Source organism: Aotus nancymaae, unplaced genomic scaffold, assembly GCF_030222135.1.
Source record: "Aotus nancymaae isolate 86718 unplaced genomic scaffold, 86718_ANA_hifiasm-v0.15.2.pri h1tg000053l, whole genome shotgun sequence".
In the NCBI taxonomy this organism is placed as follows: Eukaryota; Metazoa; Chordata; class Mammalia; order Primates; family Aotidae; genus Aotus; species Aotus nancymaae.
The window spans coordinates 12796427-12816550 of record NW_026988467.1 but is presented as its reverse complement, the minus strand read 5'-3'; the positions used below and the strand labels follow the sequence as shown (position 1 = coordinate 12816550).

Here is a 20124-nt window from a genome sequence, read left to right as displayed (position 1 = left end):
CCAGCCCCATTTCTCCATGTCTTATTTCTCTTGATCCCTATCCCATCCCAGGAAGGCAACAAGGGTGAGAACCTTGTGCTCAGGGAGGTTAGGTCTCTTGTCCAAGGTAACAGTTATCCAGAGAAAAGACCTGGCTGGAACCTGGGTCTCCTGAGTCCCAGCCATGCCTCCCGTGTGCCTTGCTTGCCGAAACACCCCGACTGTAGTATGACCGTGCTGTGCAATAGTGACACTTTGGGCTTCCCCAGAAGGCCCCACCCTGAGGTCTTTTAAGCTATCCTTATGCCAGCCTATTTCTTGTTTTTTGGACTTTTCTTCTTGGAGACAGGGTCTCACTCTGTCACGCGGGCTGGAGTGCAATGACGCAATCCTGGCTTACTGCAGTCTCCTGAGCCCAAGCGATCCTCCCACCTCGGCCTCCTGAGTAGCTGGGACTACAGGTGTGTACCACCTCACCCAGTTAATTTTTGTACTTTTAGTACAGACAGGGTTATGCCATGTTACTCAGGCTGGTCTTGAACTCCTGGACCTAAGCGATCTGCCTGCCTTAGCCTCCCAGAGTGCAGGGATTGCAGGCTTGAGCCATTGCACCTGACCTTTTTCTGGTTTTTAGGGCCCTGGATGTTAGGGTGAATTGCTAAATGAATAATGATGATAATAAAATTCTCATCAAGGTGTGATTTGCATAGTTGTCACTTTATATGATACTATTTTTCTTCTGTGATGTTTCCAAGTCTGAAATAGTCCCAGGGACTTCTTTTGGTTAGTTATTTGCAATCACCTGCAGGACACAAACAAGAAGATCGTCAGGTTCACCTAGCTACAGAGCTGTGTGAGGCTGTTCCCATCTTCATCCTCCTGGCTAGGCTATTCATGTGTCACAGGCAGCCCACACTGCAGTAGCTCCTGCCTGAGGAGTTCTGATGATGTTTCGGAAAAAAAGATGTGATCACAGCTTTTCATTGAACTGTTAGAATCTTCCTGTAAAGGGGGCCTTAGACAGGTGTGGCCTTCAGGGTAGGGGGCCTTTGAACCCCTAAAAATTACATGCCAAATGTGTGAATGGCATATTTTTAGATTTCATTTGTTTCTCAAATCAAAACTGCTGTTTGCAAGGCAGTTATGCACTGTGGTTGGGGCTATAACTATTTCCAGAGGCTGTTGATCAGTGTCTGTTAAACATTTTTTTTTTTTCTGAGACAGAGTCTTGCTCTGTTGCCCAGGCTGGAGTGCAGTGGCTTAATCACAGCTCACAGCAACCTCTCCCTCCCAGGTTCAAGTGATTCTCCTGCCTCAGTCTCCCAAGTAGCTTGGACTACAGACGCCTGCCACCACCACGCCCAACTAATTTTTTGTGTTTTTAGTAGAGATGGGGTTTCAATGTGTTAGCCAGGATGGTCTCAATCTCTTGACCTCGTGATCCGCCCACCTTGCTCTGTTGCCCAGGCTGGAGTGCAGTGGTAAGATCTGGGCTCACTGCAACCTCTGCCTCCCATGTTCAAGTGATTCTCCTGCCTCAGCCTCCCGAGTATCTGAGATTACAGGCGCACACCACCATGCCTGGCAGATTTTTTTGCATTTTTAGGGGTTTTCCCATGTTGGCCAGGCTGGTCTCAAACTGCTGACCTCAAGTGATCCACTCGCCTCAGCTTCCCAAAGTGCTGGGATTACAGGCATGAGCCACAGCACCTGGCCTGTTAAACATTTTATTATGCCATCATGATTCAGTGCTGTGAACTGCAGGAGATCCAGCTGCTACAGCATAAATACTTAGACCAGTGTGCAAGAATTATGTCCAAAGATGTTCATTGAACAATTTAAGAGTGAAAAACAGGAAACATGAAGGCTTCATTAATTATATTCAAACTATGGAATACTATTTAGCTGTTCAAAAGAATGAGACGAATGTACTGACATGTAAAATGTGACAATGTGTTAAGTGAAAAACAGCTGAAGAACAGTATAAAGACTCCGATCTCAATTTTTGGTTAAAAGACAGTGTATATCTGTGTATATATATAGATATATATGCACATAAAGTTGAGAAGACCACACGCTGAGCTGTTAACAATGATTGGCGGGGCACAGTGGCTCATGCTTATAATTCCAGCCTTCGGGAGGCTGAGGCAGGCAGATCACCTGAGGTCAGGAGTTCGAGACAAGCCTGGCTAACATGGTGAAACCCCATCTCTACTAAAAATACAAAAATTAGCTGGACGTGGTGGTGCGTGCCTGTAATCCCAGCTACTCGGGAGGCTGAGGCAGGAGAATCACTTGAACCCGAGAGGTAGAGGTTGCAGTGAGCCAAGATCGAGCCACTGCACTCCAGCCTGGAGACAGAATGAGACTCTTTGAAAAAAACCCCCAAAACAATGATTACCTCTGGAGAGTGGGATTGGAGATGTAAAATGAGGGGAGACTTCTACTTTTTTACTTGATACACTCTTATATTTTAATATTTTTACAAAGAGTATGTGTTACCTTCTGGAAAAAAAAATAAAAGCCAAGGATTGCTGAAGGTTCATGTGTGGCTGTCATTCAGTGGACATTTGTTGAAAGGACGAGTGCCCTGGGCCACCTGTCTCCTCTGCTTCTCTGCTCTTATCTTTTGTTGGCGCTTCCTGACCTTGGCTTGTCACCTGTCTGGGTTTATCCAGGCAGGTGCTCTCAGGCACCCCCAGGGCTCTAGTGGTATGTGACTCCAGGCTGCACACTGTGTCCCTGGGTTGGGGCCACTGCAAGATTTCACTAGCCCATCTGCAGCTGCCGGGGCAGCTCCCACCCAAGGACAGCTGGTTGCTTGGCTCTCCCACTTCTGAAACCCATTACCAGGCATCTGTGCCTGTCCCGACTGCTCTCCCGTGAACACAGGGCCTCTGCCCAGCTGCCTTGCGAGGCGTGCTGCCCCATGGATCCCTGCTGCCATCTGGCCATGTTTCGGGATCTGGCCTGCTCTGTTGGGCTTATGTCTGTTGCTGGGAACAGCTGATGCTGTGAACAGCTGAGGCTGGGACAACAAATCGGGACAATTGCCCCTGCCCCTGCTTCAGGTCCCCAGGGTGCTGCCAGGACCAGCTGGATGGTGACTCCTACAGCAGCTGGGGCTGGGAAAGGGTCTTAGGATTTGGCTGGGAAAGGCCCCTAAGCAGCCTTTCGCCCAGTCTCAGGCCAGGCTCCTTTGACATGTGGGTGTACCAATTCATATCTCTCTCTTCTCTCTCTCTCTCTCTCTCTCTCTCTCTCTCTCTCTCTATATATATATATATATATATATATATATATATATATATGGCACCAATTAATGACTAATGGCTACTGTCTTTTTGATTTTCCATTTTTCTCCAACAAACTTTTTTGGATTCTCTGTCTGTGACCACTTGTTGACAAAAAGATGCCAGCAGACAGACAAATGAACACGGAGCTGGCAAGAATCAATGGGAAAACTTGAAAGCGGCCACCTGCTTATTTTGACAGTTTCGTTTTCCTCCTGTGACCACATGCTCATGGCTGCAGTTTCATATTTGGTTTTCTAAGTGTTAGTTTAATTCAGTTTGACACTTCTCTGCAAATTAAACTTAGTGAAGTCAGATGCCAGCTTTCCCCTTCTTTGGGGTCTGCCACAAATACCACAACTCCCATTTGCTCTAGCGCCTAAAAATGTCAAGGAGTCCTGGTCTAGTTCAAGTCCCATTTTATAGGAGAGCAAACTGAGGTGGTCCATAATCAGCACAGAGTGTCCTCTTCCCTCCCAGCATCCATTACCAGGCATGGTGGCTCCTCTGCCCTCTCCTGGGCACCCCTTTCTTGTGACAGGGTTTCCTGTTCTGGCTCCTTTCACCTACTGCTGTGTGTATCCATGGCTGCTCCTTAATATTGATGCCAGCTATTATTATTTTCAGAGACAGAGTCTTGCTATGCTGCCCAGGCTGGAGTGGTACGACCCTGGCTCACTGTAATCTTGGCCTCCCGGGCCCAAGCGATCCTTCCACCCAAGCCTCACAAGTAGCCGAGACTACAGGCACACACTACCATGCCTGGCTTATTTTTATTTTTATTTTTGAGATGGAATTTTGCTCTTGTTGCACAGGCTGGAGTGCAATGGTGCGATCTCGGCTCACTGCAACCTCCACCTCTGGGTTCAAGTGATTCTCCTGCCTCAGCCTCCTGGGTAGCTGGGATTACAGGTGTGCACCACCACACCAGCTAATTTTGTATTTTTAGTAGAGACAGGGTTTCTCCATGTTGGTCAGGCTGGTCTCGAACTCCCAACCTCAGGTGATCTGCCCTCCTTGGCCTCCCAAAGTGCTGGGATTACAAGGGTGAGTCACTGCACCCAGCCATGTCTGACTAACTTGAAAAAATGTTTTTGTTAAGACAGAGTCTTGCTATGTTGCCCAGGCTGGTCTTGAACTCCTGGGCTCAAGCAATCTTCCCTCCTTGGCCTCCCAAAGTGCTGTGATTACAGGTGTGAGCCAGGGCACCTGGCCTATTGTTTTTAATAAATAATTTTAGTGCTTATTGTTGTAAACAAATGTGTGTTCATTGTTAAAAAAAAATGAGTTAGTGTGGAAGCTCAGAGGAGACAACTCACTGAGTTTACATTTATAAGAACAGGGACCAACTCAGCTTTATTTGCCTGGGATGGTCCCAGTATAAAACAGGTAGCCCTACATCCTGGAAAACCTCTCAGCCCTGGGCAAACTGGGATGGTTGGTCACCTTACAGAATAGCTGGAGGACCCTTCAGGGAGGAAGTTTCATAATTAATGCTATGGGGGGGGGTCTTAAAGTATCAGGTTTGGGACTTTGCAGATAAATATAACCATTTATAGCACTGGATGGTAGAGTCTGGGCCATACACAGATGAACAAAAATAAAATCACCATATCTATGGAAGCCACTCATTTCTTTTTAAACAGACTTTCACTCTTCTTGCCCAGGCTGGAGTGCAGTGGTGCAATCTCGGCTCACTGCTACCTGCTACCTCCGTCCCCCAGGTTCAAGGGATTCTCCTGCCTCAGCCTCCCAAGTAGCTGGGATTACAGGTGTGCACTACCACGCCTGGCTAATTTTTTTCGTATTTTTTAAGTAGAGATGGAGTTTTTCCATCTTGGCCAGGCTGGTCTCAAACTCCTGACCTCAGGTGATCTGCCCACCTCAGGCTCCCAAAGCGTTGGAATTACAGGCGTGAGCTACCATGCCCGGCCTGAAACCCACTCTTAATCCCTGAGGAGTGTCCAAACTCTTTGGACAAGGCCACCCTCTATGTTCCTTTTCATTCAGTTTTACCACATAGAAATTTTGCGGACCCATGGGGGGTGCCCAGCAGTTGCCAAGGTCTGCAGCCTCCTCCAAGGGGTTCCCATCTAGCTCTCAAGAGGAAGGAGGTGGTTCTCAGTCACCAGGTGAGCATGGCACTCATGAGCCAGGTGTGCAGGTCAGTGCCCTGGGGCTCAGGGGTGGTCCAATTCTTACCGAATTGATCCAGTCAATGTAGTTGGAGACCCGCGTGAAGACGGATGGCTTGTGGTAGTAGTTGCAGCCGAGGGAGGACCCGAAGCTGACGATGCCGTGCACCTCCCAATGGCCGTCATCCACATGGCAGTTCAGCGGCCCGCCGGAGTCTCCCTGAGGAAGGCCAGAGTTGTAGGGGGGTAAAGGGAGAGGAAGGAACTGTCCATTGGAACCACTGCTCTCCATGCATTTCTTTCTTTTTTTGAGGCAGAGTCTCGCTCTGTCACCAGGCTGGAATGCAGTGGCGCGATCTTGGCTCACTGCAACCTCTGCCTCCCGTGTTCAAGCAATTCCCCAGCCTCAGCCTCCCGAGTAGCTGGGATGACAGGCACATACACCACACTCAGCTAATTTTCGTATTTTTAGTAGAGACGGGGTTTCAGCATGTTGACCAGGATGGTCTCAATCTCTTGACTTCATGATCTGCCCGCCTTGGGCTCCCCAAGTGGTGGGATTACAGGCGTGAGCCACCACGCCTGGCCAAAGGTCAAGTTCTGTTATGTCTGGAACGTATTTCCGGGTGCTTCTGCCAGGAGGTGGGAGGATGGACCTCTGGAGGGATGGACCTCCATAGCATCTTTCCATCCTCAGCCACATTTTGTCATGGAGCAGGGTCCCTGATTTTTGGTACTCACGTTGCAGCTGGAGATCACGCCATCACCCCCAGCGCAGACCATATTGGTCTTCACGGTGCTGCCCCACCAGCCAGAGCTGGAGCAGGTGGCATAGTCCACAACCAGCAACCGGCCCTGCTGCAGGATGTCAGGAGTAGCCCCGTTGGCTGAATGAGACCAGAGAGAAAGTATTAGGGATGCAGGAACTCCCGAGAAAAAGGAAGTTGTGGACCCCTACTGGGTTTCCCTGTTACTGTCTTCCATCCATTGCCACATGGGAACAGCCATGTTTGTCTATACTGTGTCCTCACAGTTGATTGGTTCAGCAGTGAACACCTGACTCAAGCTAAACCAATCAGCTCCCTCCCCTGGGATTTTGAGATGGGGGCTAAGAAAGTCCGATTCCAGAGGATGTAAATATGGGAAGCTGTTGGCCATGACTGATAATTTCTTTTAATGTAAAGAATGAAGTAGATCCACAAGGAAAAGACATTCTAAGGGAGGGTTTCTCAAGTTTCTTACAGGCTTTCAGCCCCTGATTCTAGCTTGTTCCTAATGCCTGGCTACATCTCTGCCCTGGGGTTGAAACTTTTTTTTTATTTTTCAGAATTTGATCTTGTTTCAATGTTATCCAAGGGTTGAAACTTAAATCCTTGTAACAATTCACAAGATTTTCAATAATTTTCTGACATGGCAGCTTAAGTACGTTGGTCCAGAATATGCATAAAGAAGTCAGTGGCTTCCTGATTTGTGTAGGGAATGTCTTTCAACACACAGTGCTTAGCTCATAGAAATGACACATCAGGCCGGGCGCGGTGGCTCACGCCTGTAATCCCAGCACTTTGGGAGGCCGAGGCAGGTGGATCACGAGGTCAAGAGATCGAGACCATCCTGGTCAACATGGTGAAACCCTGTCTCTACTAAAAACACAAAAAATTAGCTGGGCATGGTGGCGCGTGCCTGCAATCCCAGCTACTCAGGAGGCTGAGGCAGGAGAATTGCTTGAACCCAGGAGACGGAGGTTGCGGTGAGCCGAGATTGTGCCATTGCACTCCAGCCTGGGTAACAAGAGCGAAACTCCGTCTCAAAAAAAAAAAAAAAAAAAAAAAAAAAATACAAAATTAGCTGAGTATGGTGGCACATGCCTGTCATTCCAGCTACTTGGGAGGCTGAGGCAGGAGAATTGCTTGAACCTGGGAGGCAGAGGTTGCAGTGAGCCATGATTGTGCCATTGTACTCCAGCCTGGACAACAAAAGTTGGGGGGCTGGGGAAGACCTCTCTAATTAATAAGTAACACTTGTATAACATCTTGCAATGTCTGATGCATTTTCATGTTTCACCTCTTTTAGTCTTCACCAACAGTATTCTCATTTTACAGATGAGGAAACTGAGATTCAGAAGTGACTTGCCCAAGGTTTCACAGTGACCAGCAGAGCTGGGCCTAAAAGCCAAGCATTTGAATGCTTCCCGCTCTCACCGTCTCAGATGAAATGCATCTGCCCCAGCGTTTTCTGGGTAAATAAACAGGTGGTTGTGCTAATATCTTAATAAGCATAAAATGCCTCTTCCACGACCGCTCATCTCAGGATTTTATGTGTTCTTGTTTTGTAGCTACACCAGTCGAGAGGGCAATGAGGATTTATTCAAGTGTACCTATGTGGATGTGCCTCTAGAAAAATGTCATTATACTTGTGGGTTTATGTCATTATGAAAAAAGCATCACTCATCTCCTTCCTAGAATCTTCCAACCTCTGGTGATTTTACAAGGGAAGGGCGGGAACTCTGTTCCTCTTGGTGGCCTACTGTCATTGGATCTCTGACCCTTGGAGTCTGTGTCAAAGGAGTCCCACCCTCAGCCAGGTTCTGAGTAGCAAGACCGAATGGCCCAGGGGACAGCTTTTGCTGTGGGGCACGGAGGGTCCAATGAGGGCTGCAGGGGCCTTTGTGGAGCTCCAGAAGCCTCAGGTAACAGAGGAAATGCTGTTCTGAACTCCAGCCTTGGGCCATACAGAAGATGTCACATGGTCGCTGTAACTTTGTTTCCATCATAGGAACAGTGACAACAACTAATGTATAACGCCTACCATGTGCCAGGCACTGGTCTCAAGGCTTGCTGTGGATTATCTCCTTTAATCCTCTTGACAACTCTGTAATGTAGGTGCTACTATTATGACCCCCTTTTTTTTTAGACTGAGTCTCGCTCTGTCGCCCAGGCTGGAGTGCAGTGGCATGATCTCGGCTCACTGCAACCTCCACCTCTTGGGTTCAAGTGATTCTTGTGCCTCAGCCTCCTGAGTAGCTGGGATTATAGGCACACACCACCATACCCTGATAATTTAAAAAATATTTTTAGGAGAGACAGGGTTTCACCATGTTGGTCAGGCTGGTCTCGACGTCCTGACCTCAAGTGATCCACCCACCTCGGTCTCCCAAAGTGCTGGGATTACAGGCGTGCAGCACCACTCCTGGCCAATTATGCGCATTTTACAGAAGAAAAAAGTGCAGATGGAGAGACTTAATAATGTGCCCAAGGTGTCACAAGGTGTCACAGTTATTAAGTGGAAGAGCTGACATTTGAACCCATCCAGAGATCAGCCTATCCCATCCTGCCTCTCCAAGGCAGCCACACACCCTGCGAGGACAAGTTAGGTGAGAGGCCCTGGCAGGACAGGGGTGACGTCACCTCCCTTCCCTCCCAGGCCCGGGGGCTCCTGGGTCTCACTTACTCTTCAGTCTTCCCCAGCCCGTGACATAGCAGGGGTAATTGTTGGGTAGGATGGTGCCGGCAGGAGGGAGGCAGGCCAGCTGGATCTTGTCAGTGAGGGTGACGGGGTTAGCCAGTTTGAGCAGGGCAATGTCGTTCCTGGGTCAGTGCAGAGGCAGAGCATGAGGACAGGGTTGACTTCTTCTGCCCCGTGGGGCTTTGGAGGACTCTGAGACTTTGTCATCATTCCCTGTACATTACACCAGGCCACCCTGACAGGCAGGGCACCAGGGCATCTTTGAAAACGCAGAGGGCCTTGTTGAAAGGGGCAAGGCAGGAGAGATTGTGCCTTGCTCCACTGACAGTTGCGAGGTCCGCAGCACTGTCCCTGTGTCCCCAGGACTTGGCATGAAGTAGCTACACAGTAAGCGGACGGGGCAGTGCGGGCTTTACTGGCAGGACCCCCAGATCCCTCTGGCAGTCTTTGCTTCTCCCTCCCCAGCTCCCATCCCCACCCCAGACGTCTTTGGAGCGGGTTCTACCTCTAAGAGGCCAGAGCTCCTTCCCCCTCCCTATAGAAGAAGCAAAGAGGGTGTGGTGGGGTTGAGACCCTTGCTTCCGTGAGACCCCCACCTGTTCCCTGACAACCCCACCCCCAGGTGCACCCAGACCGCAACAAACCCTTTGGAGAGCTGGCTGGAGTTCCAGTCCTCGTGCACCACAGTCTTAGAGACCTTGACGGCCAGCGAGCCGGTCTCCTCAGCGGAGAGGTTTTGCCGGCCTAGCACCACGCGGTAGGTCCTGGAGGAGCTGGGAGAAAGGGGGGCCCAGGGAGAGGGTCACCTCCAGAGGTCTGGCTTTAGATAATGCTGGGGATAGATCCAAGTGACTGGCTGCTGTGTGAGCCACTAGGTGGGGCTTGGGGATCTTTCCTCCCCAGGACAATCAGTTAATTACAATAGAGACTACACAACATAAGACCTATGATCATGTAATTGTTACTGTACTAACTATAAATGACAACATAAAATGAAAATTATGATAACACAAACGTTATAGTATTATGGAGGGAATGAAATGAACACAGAGAAAACAGGAGTCATTTGCCTTCAAGGGAATTTTTCCCACCTTTCCTTTTCAGATACGGAAACTGAGGCCCACAGAGGAATAACTGGCCCAGAGTCCCACAGTTAGAGAGAAGCCAGGACTCCTGACTGTAGGCCTCCATTCTTTTCCCCAAAACCTCATAGAGTGCCTTATAAATTAGATGGGCGAGGGGATCACTCCGGGTAGGGAGTCACACTGACCCAGCAGAAACTCCGGTGAGATCCAGCTGTGATGAGCAGAGATCACGGACAAAGAGGAGGATAAGTGAACAACGTTGCAGCACCTTGTGGGCCTTTATAATTCGTCTATAATTTAGAATTAGCTTTCACTGAGCACTTACTAAGTGCCAGGCCCTTTAGTGAATCAACTCATTGAATCCACGCTAAATTCTGTTACCTCATTTTCTGCAGGTGATGGTATTGAAGCTTTGAGAAGTGAGTTAAGTTGTTCAAGGGAACCCAATTCCAGATCCAGAGGCCACATTTAGTATCTCCAAGAGGGCAGAGGTTGGGCCTTCCCCCCTCCTCCTCCTCCCTCAGTACCTGGCACAGGACGATCCATCCATGCCATGTACTAACATCAATGGGCCGGCACACTGAGCCATCGACTGACTACAGCTTGTGTCTCGGCCAGGCAAGTGGTTATTTGCAAGACTCCTTTATGTAGCATGGTTCATTTGAGCCCCCAGCTCAGAAATGGGCACCGGCTGGTAAGCAGGCCAAGCGCCCGGGGAATGGCAGTTACCTGATGCAGTGGGCAGCCGTCAGGACCCAGTTATTGGCGATCAGAGACCCTCCGCAGGTGTGGCGCCACTGGCCATTGGAGCTGTACTGCAGAGAGGCCTGGGGAGAAGCACAGGAGCTCTGTGACTGTGGCTGAAAGAGCAGGGCCTCCCTGCACTCCAGCTTCCCAAGAACAGGGCTAGGACAAGGGTAAGGGGGAGTGAGGCATTCACCTCAGGTGCAAAACTTAAGGAGACACCTAAAACCTCAGCCATCAAGATAAAAAAACATTTTAATGCAACGTATATTAAAAAAAAAATCAGGCCAAGCGCAGTGGTTCATGACTATAATCCCAACACTTTGGGAGGCCAAGGCAGGAGGACCAGTTGAGCCCAGGGGTTCGAGACCAGCCTGGGCAATGTGGCCAAATCCTGTCTGATATGGTTTGGCTGTGTCCCCACCCGAATCTCATCTTGAATTGTAGTTCCCATAATCCCCACATGCCACGGGAAGGACCTAGTGAGAGGTAATTGAATCATGAGGGTGGTTACCCCCATGCTGTTCTCGTGATAGTGAGGAGTTCTCACGAGATCTGATGGGTTTATAACGGGCTCCCCCAGGCCTTTTGCTCTGCACTTCTCCTTGCTGCTGCCGTGTGAGGAAGGATGTGTTTCCTTTCCCTTCTGCCGTGATTGTAATTTCCTGAGGCCTCTCCAGCCATGCTGAGCTGTGAGTCAATTAAACCTCTTTCCTTTATAAATTACCCATTCTCAGGTATGTCTTTATTAGCAATGTGAGAATGCATTAGTACATTGTCTCTACAAAAAAAATATCCTGGCTGGGTGCAGTGGCTCATGCCTGTAATCCCAGCACTTTGGGAGGCCGAGGTGGGTGGATCACCTGAAGTCAGGAGTTCGAGACCAGCCTGGCCAACATGATGAAACCCTGTCTCTACTAAAAATACAAAAATTAGCCAGGCGTGGTGGTGCATGCCTATAATCCCAGCTGGAGGCTGAGGCAGGAGAATTGCTTGAACCTGGGAGGTGGAGGTTGCAGTGAGCTGAGATTGCATCACTGCACTCTAGCCTGGCTGACAGAGCGAGATTCTGTCTCAAAAAAAAAAAACCCCAAATTAGCCACTGGTTGTGGGGTGCATACCTGTAGTCCCAGCTACTCAGGAGGCTGAGGTGGAAAGATTGCTTGAGCCCAGGAGTTTGTGAACCAGCCTGGGTACCATAGCAAAAACTTGATTCTACCAAAACAATTCAAAAGTAAAAATTAGCTGGGCGTGGTGGTGCTCACCTGTAGTTTCAGCTACTCAGGAGGCTGAGGTGGGAGGATTGCTGATCTTGGGAAGTTTAGGCTGCAGTGAGCTGTGAGTGCACTGTGCTTAGCCTGGGTGACAGAGCAGGGGCCCGTCTCTGCTCTGCACACAACCCCTGCCCCCCTCGACAAAAAGCAACAACAAAATTAATGCAAAAATCTGGTAAAAAAATAAAAAACTTAAAGACTATTAAAAAATAACTGCTCTGCTGGGCGTGGTGCCTCATGCCTGTATTCCCAGCACTTTGGGAGGCCGATGTGGGCGGATCATGAGGTCAGGAGTTTGAGACTAGCCTGGCAAATATGGTTAAACTCTGTGTCTACTAAAAATACAAAAATTAGCCAGGCATGATGGTGGGTGCCTGTAATCCCAGCTACTTGGGAGCCTGAGGCAGGAGAATTGCTTGAACCTGGGAGACTGATGTTACAGTGAGCTGAGATTGTGCCATTGCACTCCAGGCTGGATGACAAGAGCAAGACTCCATCTCAAAAACAAAAATATGGCTGGGTGCAATGGCTCGTGCCTGTAATCCCAGCACTTTGGGAGGCCGAGGCAGGAGGATCACGAGGTCAAGAGTTCAAGACCAGCCTGACCGACATGGTGAAACCCCATCTCTACTAAAAATACAAAAATTAGCTGGGTATGGTAGTGGGTGCCTGTAATCCCAGCTACTCAAGAGGCTGAGGCAGGAGAATCTCTTGAACCCGGGAGGCAGAGGTTACAGTGAGCTGAGATGGTGCCACTGCACTCCAGCCTGGGTGACAGAGTGAGACTCTGTCTCAAAAACAAAACAAAAAAACCAAAAATATAAAAACAAACCTGTTCTGAACATCTTTCTGCAACTGGATTGGTTGGGATCTTTCCCTCCTTGGGCGCTTTTTCCTGAGCTCCCTCCAGTTTAATGTGTCCAAAACAAAACTCTTGATTATCCCAGATGGGGGTCTTTCCCCAGGCTCCTCTGACAGTCAGTGGCACCTCCGCTGCTGCTCAGGCCAGAAACCTTGGCGTCCTCTTTGGCTCCTCTCTTTCTTTCTTATCCCTCGTTTAAGTCCATCAGCAAATCCCGTCAGCTCTATCCTGGGAATATGTTGAGTGGTTGCCAGCCCATGGTCACTACCTCAACTGTGTGTCCCAGTCATCCTCTCTCCTGGATGATTACTCTAGTCTCTCATCTCTCTCTTTTTTTTTCTTTGAGATGGAGTCTTGCTCTGCCACCCAGGCTGGAGTGCAGTGGCACCATCCCAGCTTACTGCAACCTTCACCTCCCTGGTTCAAGTGACTCTCCTGCCTCAGCCTCTCGAGTAGCTAGGATTACAGGCACGCACCACCACACCTGGCTAATTTTTGATTTTTAGTAGAGACGAGGTTTCACCATGTTGGCCAGGATGGTCTCAATCTCCTGACCTCATGATCCACCCACTTCGGCCTCCCAAAGCGCTGGGATTACAGGTGTGAGCCACCGCGCCTGGCTGTCTCTCATTTCTTTTTTCTACTCCCACCCACATTTTCTCAACACAGCAGCCAGAATGATCCTTTTCGAATGTAAGTCAGATGACGTCTCTTCTCTGCTCAGGCCCTCCAGTGGCTTCCCCTTTACAGTCTGTAAAACCTAAAACTGTCTGATGACCTACTAGGCCCTCCGTGGCCTCTCTGACCTCATAGGCTTCCACTCTCCTCCAGCCACACTGACTTCCATGCAGTTCTGCAAATACGCCAAACCAACTTCTGCCTCAGGGCCTTTGCACGGGCTTTCCCTCCTGCCTGGAATATTCTCACAAATGTCGGCGTAGCTCTTTCCTTCACATCCTGTAGGTCTCTGCTCAAGGTTACCTTCTTCATGAGGCCTTCTATGACCACGCTATCCCAAACAGTGTACACATGCACACACACACACTCATGTACACATGCACACACACACACTCATGTACACATGCACACACACACACTCATGTACACATGCACACACACACTCATGTACACATGCACACACCCACTCATGTACACATGCACACACACACACTCATGTATACATGCACACACACACACACTCATCTCCTTCCTCCTGCCCTGCTTTACTCATCATTAGTATCTTTCATTTCCTGGCATGTTATGACTTTACCCATTCAGTTGTTTACTGTCTCACTCCTCCACTTTGTTTTATTTTTTGAGATGGAGTCGAGTCATGTTTTGTCATCCAGGTTGGAGTGCAGTGGCGTGATCTCGGCTCACTGCAACCTCTGTCTCCTGGGTTCAAGTGATTCTCCTGCCTCAGCCACCAGAGTAGCTGAGATTACAGGTGGCTGCCACCATGCCTGGCTAATTTTTTATATTTTTAGTAGAGATGGGGTTTTGCCATGTTAGCCAGGCTGGTCTCAAATTCCTGACCTCAGGTGATCCGTCCGCCTTGCCCTCCGAAAGTACTGGGATTTTAGGTGTGAACTGCTGCGCGTGGCCTCTCCTCCACTTTAATAAAGGCTTCATGAATTTTTCCCCCACTGCTATGTGCCAGGCACCTAGAATAGTGCCTGGTACATACTGGGTCCTTAACAGATGCTTACTGATTGAGTAAGTGAGTGAATAAGTGAATGAATAGAATGAAAGAGATCACCAGGGCAGTGATCTTGTCTCTTGCTGGTCAATTTCTCCCTGAAGACCAAATTCACTCATAGGAACATAAGGCTGCATAAGTGGACTTTATTCCCCTGTCCCCCAGCCCTTCACATTTTTTTTTAGGTTAAAAAATGGTTTCTGGGCTGGGCACAGTGGCTACTCAGGAGGCTGAGGCAGGAGAATCATTTGAACCTGGGAGGAAGAGGTTGCAGTGAGCTGAGATGGCGCCACTGCACTCCAGCCTGGGCAACAGAGTGAGACTCTGTCTCAAAAAAAAAAAAAAGAAAAAGGTTTCTGTTTAGGTTGACAGTTTAACGAGTGTGGGGTAGAACTTTAAAGTGGTATGGGCCGGATGTGCTGGCTCATGCCTGTAATCCCAGCACTTTGGGAGGCCGAGGTGGGCGGATTAGTTGAGGCCAGGAATTTGAGGACAGCCTGGCTAACAAGGTGAGACCCTGTCTCTACTAAAAATACAAAAATTAGCTGGGCATGGTGGCACGCGCCTGCAATCCCCGCTACTTGGGAGGCAGAAGGCAGGAGAATCACTTGAACCCAGGAGGTGGAGGTTGCAGTGAGCTGGGATGACACCACTGCACTCCAGCGTGGGCGACAGAGTGAGACCCTGTCTCAAAAAAAAAAAACATTAAGGTGATGACATTTGACACTGTTTAGTCTCTAATGAAGCTCTTCCACGCCCTTCCCCTTCCTTCATTCCTCCTCCCCTGTCTTTCAATTCCCTGCCATGGCCAAGCAGAGAGGAGGGAGGTGACAGCAGGGCGGGGACTGCTCTGATCAGTGTTCCTATAACTGCGGGGGAACGATGATCTGTTTGTTGGCAGATGCATACTTTTCTCTGAATGTCCTTGTTTTTAATTAGCCACTCGATATTTCTCATTTGTGTGACATTAAGAGGTCTTAGATGAACTGGCTTTTAAAAAGATGTTTAAAATTAGACAAAGTGAAAAAAGTTACTTAAAAGTACGTACCCCCCAATTTAAAAAATAGGCTGAAACCATCCCCCAGATGTGAAATTTTGTCCAGGTAATATGTATTATTTGTGGCCAGCAAAGTGTAGCTAAAAGGGCAAGCCCTGAACCAAATTTAAATCCTCATTCACCCCAGGCTAACTCAGTGCCTTTGGGCGATTCTGTAACCTTTCCAAGTCCCAGTTACCTTCTCTGGAAAATGGAGAACATAAGCCATGGTGCAGGGCTCTCACAGTGATTAATACTGTGATTACAATAGCTGGCCAGGCGCAGTGGCTCAAGCCTGTAATCCCAGCACTTTGGGAGGCCAAGGCAGGCAGATCACCTGAGGTCAGGAGTTTGAGACCAGCCTGGCCAACATGGTGAAACCCCATCTCTACTAGAAATACAAAAAATTACCCAGGCGTGGTGGCATGCACCTGTAATCCCAGGTACTTGGGAAGCTGAGGCAGGAGAATTGCTTGAACATGGGAAGTGGAGGTTGCAGTGAGCCGAGATTGTACCTCTGTACTCCAGCCTGGGTGACAGAGTGAGATGCTGTCTCCAGGGGAAAAAAAAAAAACAAAAAACCTGCATCAAAAATTATCCATTTTGGTTAGTAAGTTGTTGGGTTTTTTTTTTAAGAAAAATGATTTTTTTGTTTTGTTTTGTTATTTTTGAGATGGGTTAGCTACGTTGCCCAGGCTGGTCTCAAACTCTTGGGCTCAAACAATCCTCCGGCCTCATCACCTGAATAGCTGGGATTGCAGGTGTGTGCCACTGTGCCTGGCTGGCTGCTAAATTTTGTGCTACCCCCTTAAAATTTGCCCCCAGAGTGAATGTCCTACTTGCCTCCTCCGACTCCCCACCCAGCTAGACCTGCGTATCATCTAAGTAAAAAATTTCCCCAGGGAAACAGAAGCACGAAGTGTAGGGACTCTTCAAAGACTAACATTACTGGTTCTCAAGGCAATAATACCTTTGTGCAGGAGAGTGAGGAGGTGTTTCTGTAGGCAGCAATGATTAGTTCTCAGCACAAGCGTGCCCCATGCTATGGGGCCCAGTAGCAGAGGGACTGTGGCCCTTCTCCCAAATTCCCGGGGAAGAAGTACTGAGGGACTGTGAGAACAGCAAAGGACTGGCAGAAGTTCACAAAGCCAAGGATATAAACTGTGAGGCTGGGTTCAGTGGCTCAGGCCTGTAATCCAAGCACTTCGGGGGTCTGAGGCAGGAGGATAATTTGAGCCCAGGAGTTCACGACCAGCCTGGGAAACATAGTGAGACCCCATTTAAAAAAAAAAATTAGCCGGGTGTGGTGGCATGCACCTGTGGTCTCAGCTGGTAGGGAGGCTGAAGTGGGAGAATCACTTGAGCCTAAGTGTTTGAGGCCACAGTGAGCCATGTTTTACCAGCCACTGTACTCCAGCCTGGAGACAGAATGAGACCCTGTCTCAAAAAGAAAAAAAAAAAAATTTACTATAGCTGAGCGCAGTGGTGGGTGCCTATAATCCCAGCACTTTGGGAGGCTGAGGCAGGTGGATAGCTGGAGCCCAGGAGTTTGAGGCTGCAGTGAGCTATGATTGTGCCTCTGCACTCCAGCCTGGGTGACAGAGCAAGTGCCTGTCTCAAAAAAAAAAAAAATTGTGAAATATATGACATCATTCTATCATTGACAATTTTTTTTTTTTTTTTAGACTTAGTCTCACTCTATCATCCAGGCTGGAGTGCAGAGGTACAGTCTTGGCTCACTGCACCTCCCACCTCCTGGATTCAAGTGATTCTTGTGCCTGAGCCTCCTGAGTAACTGGGACATGTGCCCACTATCATGCCCGGCTAATTTTTGTATTTTTGGCAGAGGCGAGGTTTCACCATGTTGACCAGGCTGGTCTCAAACTCCTGACCTCAGGTGATCTACCCACCTCGGCCTCCCAAAGTGCTGGGATTACAGGCATGAGCCGCCATGCCCGGTCTATCATTGACAGTCTCTTAATCAAGAAGCAGATGAATGATTGCTGGCCTCTATAAACACAGTGGCTGCTGCATGGGTCACTCTGAATGCTTAAGGCTAGTGGGCTGCTAGTTGCTCTTCCTACGTAAGTTAGAAACTCATCCTGATTCAGCTGGGTTTTCTCCCAAAGCAGTTTATGTCAATTATGCTTGCAATAATGAAATTTGATTAAATGTGTAACCAGTGAAATAGGAGTTCAGAAAGAGTTGTGATTTATATGGAAACAAAGTTAAATCTTTGGAAGAGACTGGATAATAATGATTTTTTTTTTTTTGACCTAGAGTTTCGCTCTGTCACCTAGGCTGGAGTGCAGTGGTGCAATCTCAGCTCACTGCAACCTCCACTTCCCAGATTCAAGCGACTCTCCTGCCTCAGCCTCCCAAAGTGCTGGGATTACAGGTGTGAGCCACCACGCCTGGCCTAATAACCATGATTCTTAAAAAATTGCTCTGGAATTAGTGTCTGTTAGAAAATTGAAAGATGAGGGGGTGATGTCGTAAAAGTATGAATGGGCTCATAACTTAGATTGCTTTGTGAACGTCTCAGAGTTACTGCTCTGCTTTAAAGAAATGGACTTGTAGATGAGATATTATGGGAAGTGGTTTATATGAAAAGGACAGTTAAAAACTCAAAACATTGGTGAATGTATATTTACATAGTGTAAAATAAAATGTTTACAGCATATATGTTTGATTTAAAATAATTTCTTTATAACCAACTTTTCAATTACTCATTCCAATTACATCAGATAAATGAGATTTTACTATATTTGTTTACGTCAACATAAACTTCACACATTTCTCTTGGAATTCCCACCATTAACACATCTTAGTAATTTGTGCCTGTGCTGCACTCGGCAGTTTAGTCTTGATATCACTATGATTTTATCAACTTAAGGAAACATTTATTTTCCCTGGTAACAATGCTTTGCCTGTAGTTAAAGATTAATCTGTAAAAATGGCACTGATTGGTTCCTTAAAGCAAGGAATATTTGCATAGTTTGTCTTGAATGGTTCATAGGATAATGGTACATTTGTAAGCAAGCCTCTGATTGGTTAATCGAGTAATACTATATTTGTAAATCTGCATATGAGCAGTGGGGAGGGGACAACTCCTTACTGTAGGTGGAGGAGGCACCTCTCCTTCCACTCCCAAGGTTGGCCAAGGCCGCAGAAATGTATCTTTTTTTTTTTTTTTTGAGACGGACTCTTGCTTTGTCACCCAGGCTGGAGTGCAGTGGTGTAATTTCAACTCATTGCAAACTCTGCCTCCTGGGTTCAAGCGTTTCTCCTGCCTCAGCCTCCCGAGTTGCTGGGATTACAGGCATGTGCCACCACACCCGGCTAATTTTGTATTTTTAGTAGAGGCAGGTTTCGCCATGTTGGCCAGGCTGGTCTCAAACTCCTGACTTCAGGTGATCCGCTCACCTCGGCTTCCCAGAGTGCTGGGATAACAGGCATGAGCCACTGCGCCCAGCCGCAAATGTATCTTATTCGTGAAGTTGCCTGTGCTGCTCTCTGAGTCCCCATCAATCCTTACTTTTGCCATCACAATAGACCCCATGGTGGAAGGGCAGAGCGGGATGTAAAGGGAGGGGGCAGGGAGGGAGGAAGTACAGTGTGGTCAGCTCACCTGCCAGGGCCAGCTGTTGGGCCTCGCATCTTCACCTCCAACCACCCTAGACACGCTGGGCGGGTAAGTGGGGTCCCCACAACCGAGGGCTGTGAAAAGAGAAAGGGTCTCGAGTCTAGGAAGCAGCAACCTGCACAGTGTAAACTACTCTTGCTGCATTCTGAACTCCTAAATAGAAAACCCTTGTTCTGGAAGGATCCCAAGAGGTCATAGAATCCTGCTCTTTGCTCCAATTCTTTGAAACTCCATTCTAGTTTTCTTATAAATATAGGTCTGAATGCAGTAGGAGTTGGGAGGGGGCGAGAGGGGAGGACAGAAAGATCCCATGCCCAGCCCCACCACGGGGTGGGACACCAGTGACTCTGGGTGACAGGGCTTACCTCCAGCCACCAAAGCGGACAGCAGTAGGATCCTAATCATGATGTGTCCGTGGGAGTTCTGTAAGTGTGGCCCTGGATAAGGCCCTGGTTTTATGAGCGAACTTATCAGTGAGAGATATACTAGGAGCATACAAGATGGGGATTTTCTCAAAGCCTAATCGAAAAAAGAGCTTGTGTCCAAATATTTTTTTTTTCCATTTTCTGCCAACCATCCCCCTAGCAATACTTTGAAAAAGATGCCAAAGGTACATATTGGAATATGGGTTCCATCTGTTTCGAAGAGATTAAGTTATGTGTTAGAGAAGGAAGAAACATACTAATTGTGGGTCCTTGGAGTTGCGTCTCTCCACCCCCACCGCGCCCCGGGTAAGACTGAGGAGAGGAGTTGTGTTTTCTTTCTTTTTCTTCTTTTTTATTTTTGAGATGGAGTCTCGCTCTGTCACCAGACTGGAGTGTAGTGGGGTGATCTCGGCTTACTGCAACCTCTGCCTCCTGGGTTCAAGTGATTCTCCCGCCTCAGCCTCCCAAGTAGCTGGGATTATAG

The 20124-nt window shown here is 48.3% G+C and overlaps 1 protein-coding gene across 1 annotated transcript; it reads right to left on the bottom strand.

The window, feature by feature from the left end:
• Positions 1-677: 677 nt before the first annotated feature.
• Positions 678-19642, bottom strand: LOC105708563 (chymotrypsin-like elastase family member 2A). Its single transcript, XM_012440097.2, has 8 exons — positions 19581-19642; positions 19201-19289; positions 10684-10781; positions 9514-9642; positions 8855-8991; positions 6149-6294; positions 5475-5627; positions 678-781 (listed from the first exon to the last, which is right to left on the bottom strand). Exons 1-8 carry the CDS (start codon positions 19618-19620, stop codon positions 764-766), a joined length of 810 nt encoding a protein of 269 aa, XP_012295520.2. The 5' UTR covers positions 19621-19642; the 3' UTR covers positions 678-763.
• Between the last annotated feature and the right edge of the window lie 482 nt (positions 19643-20124).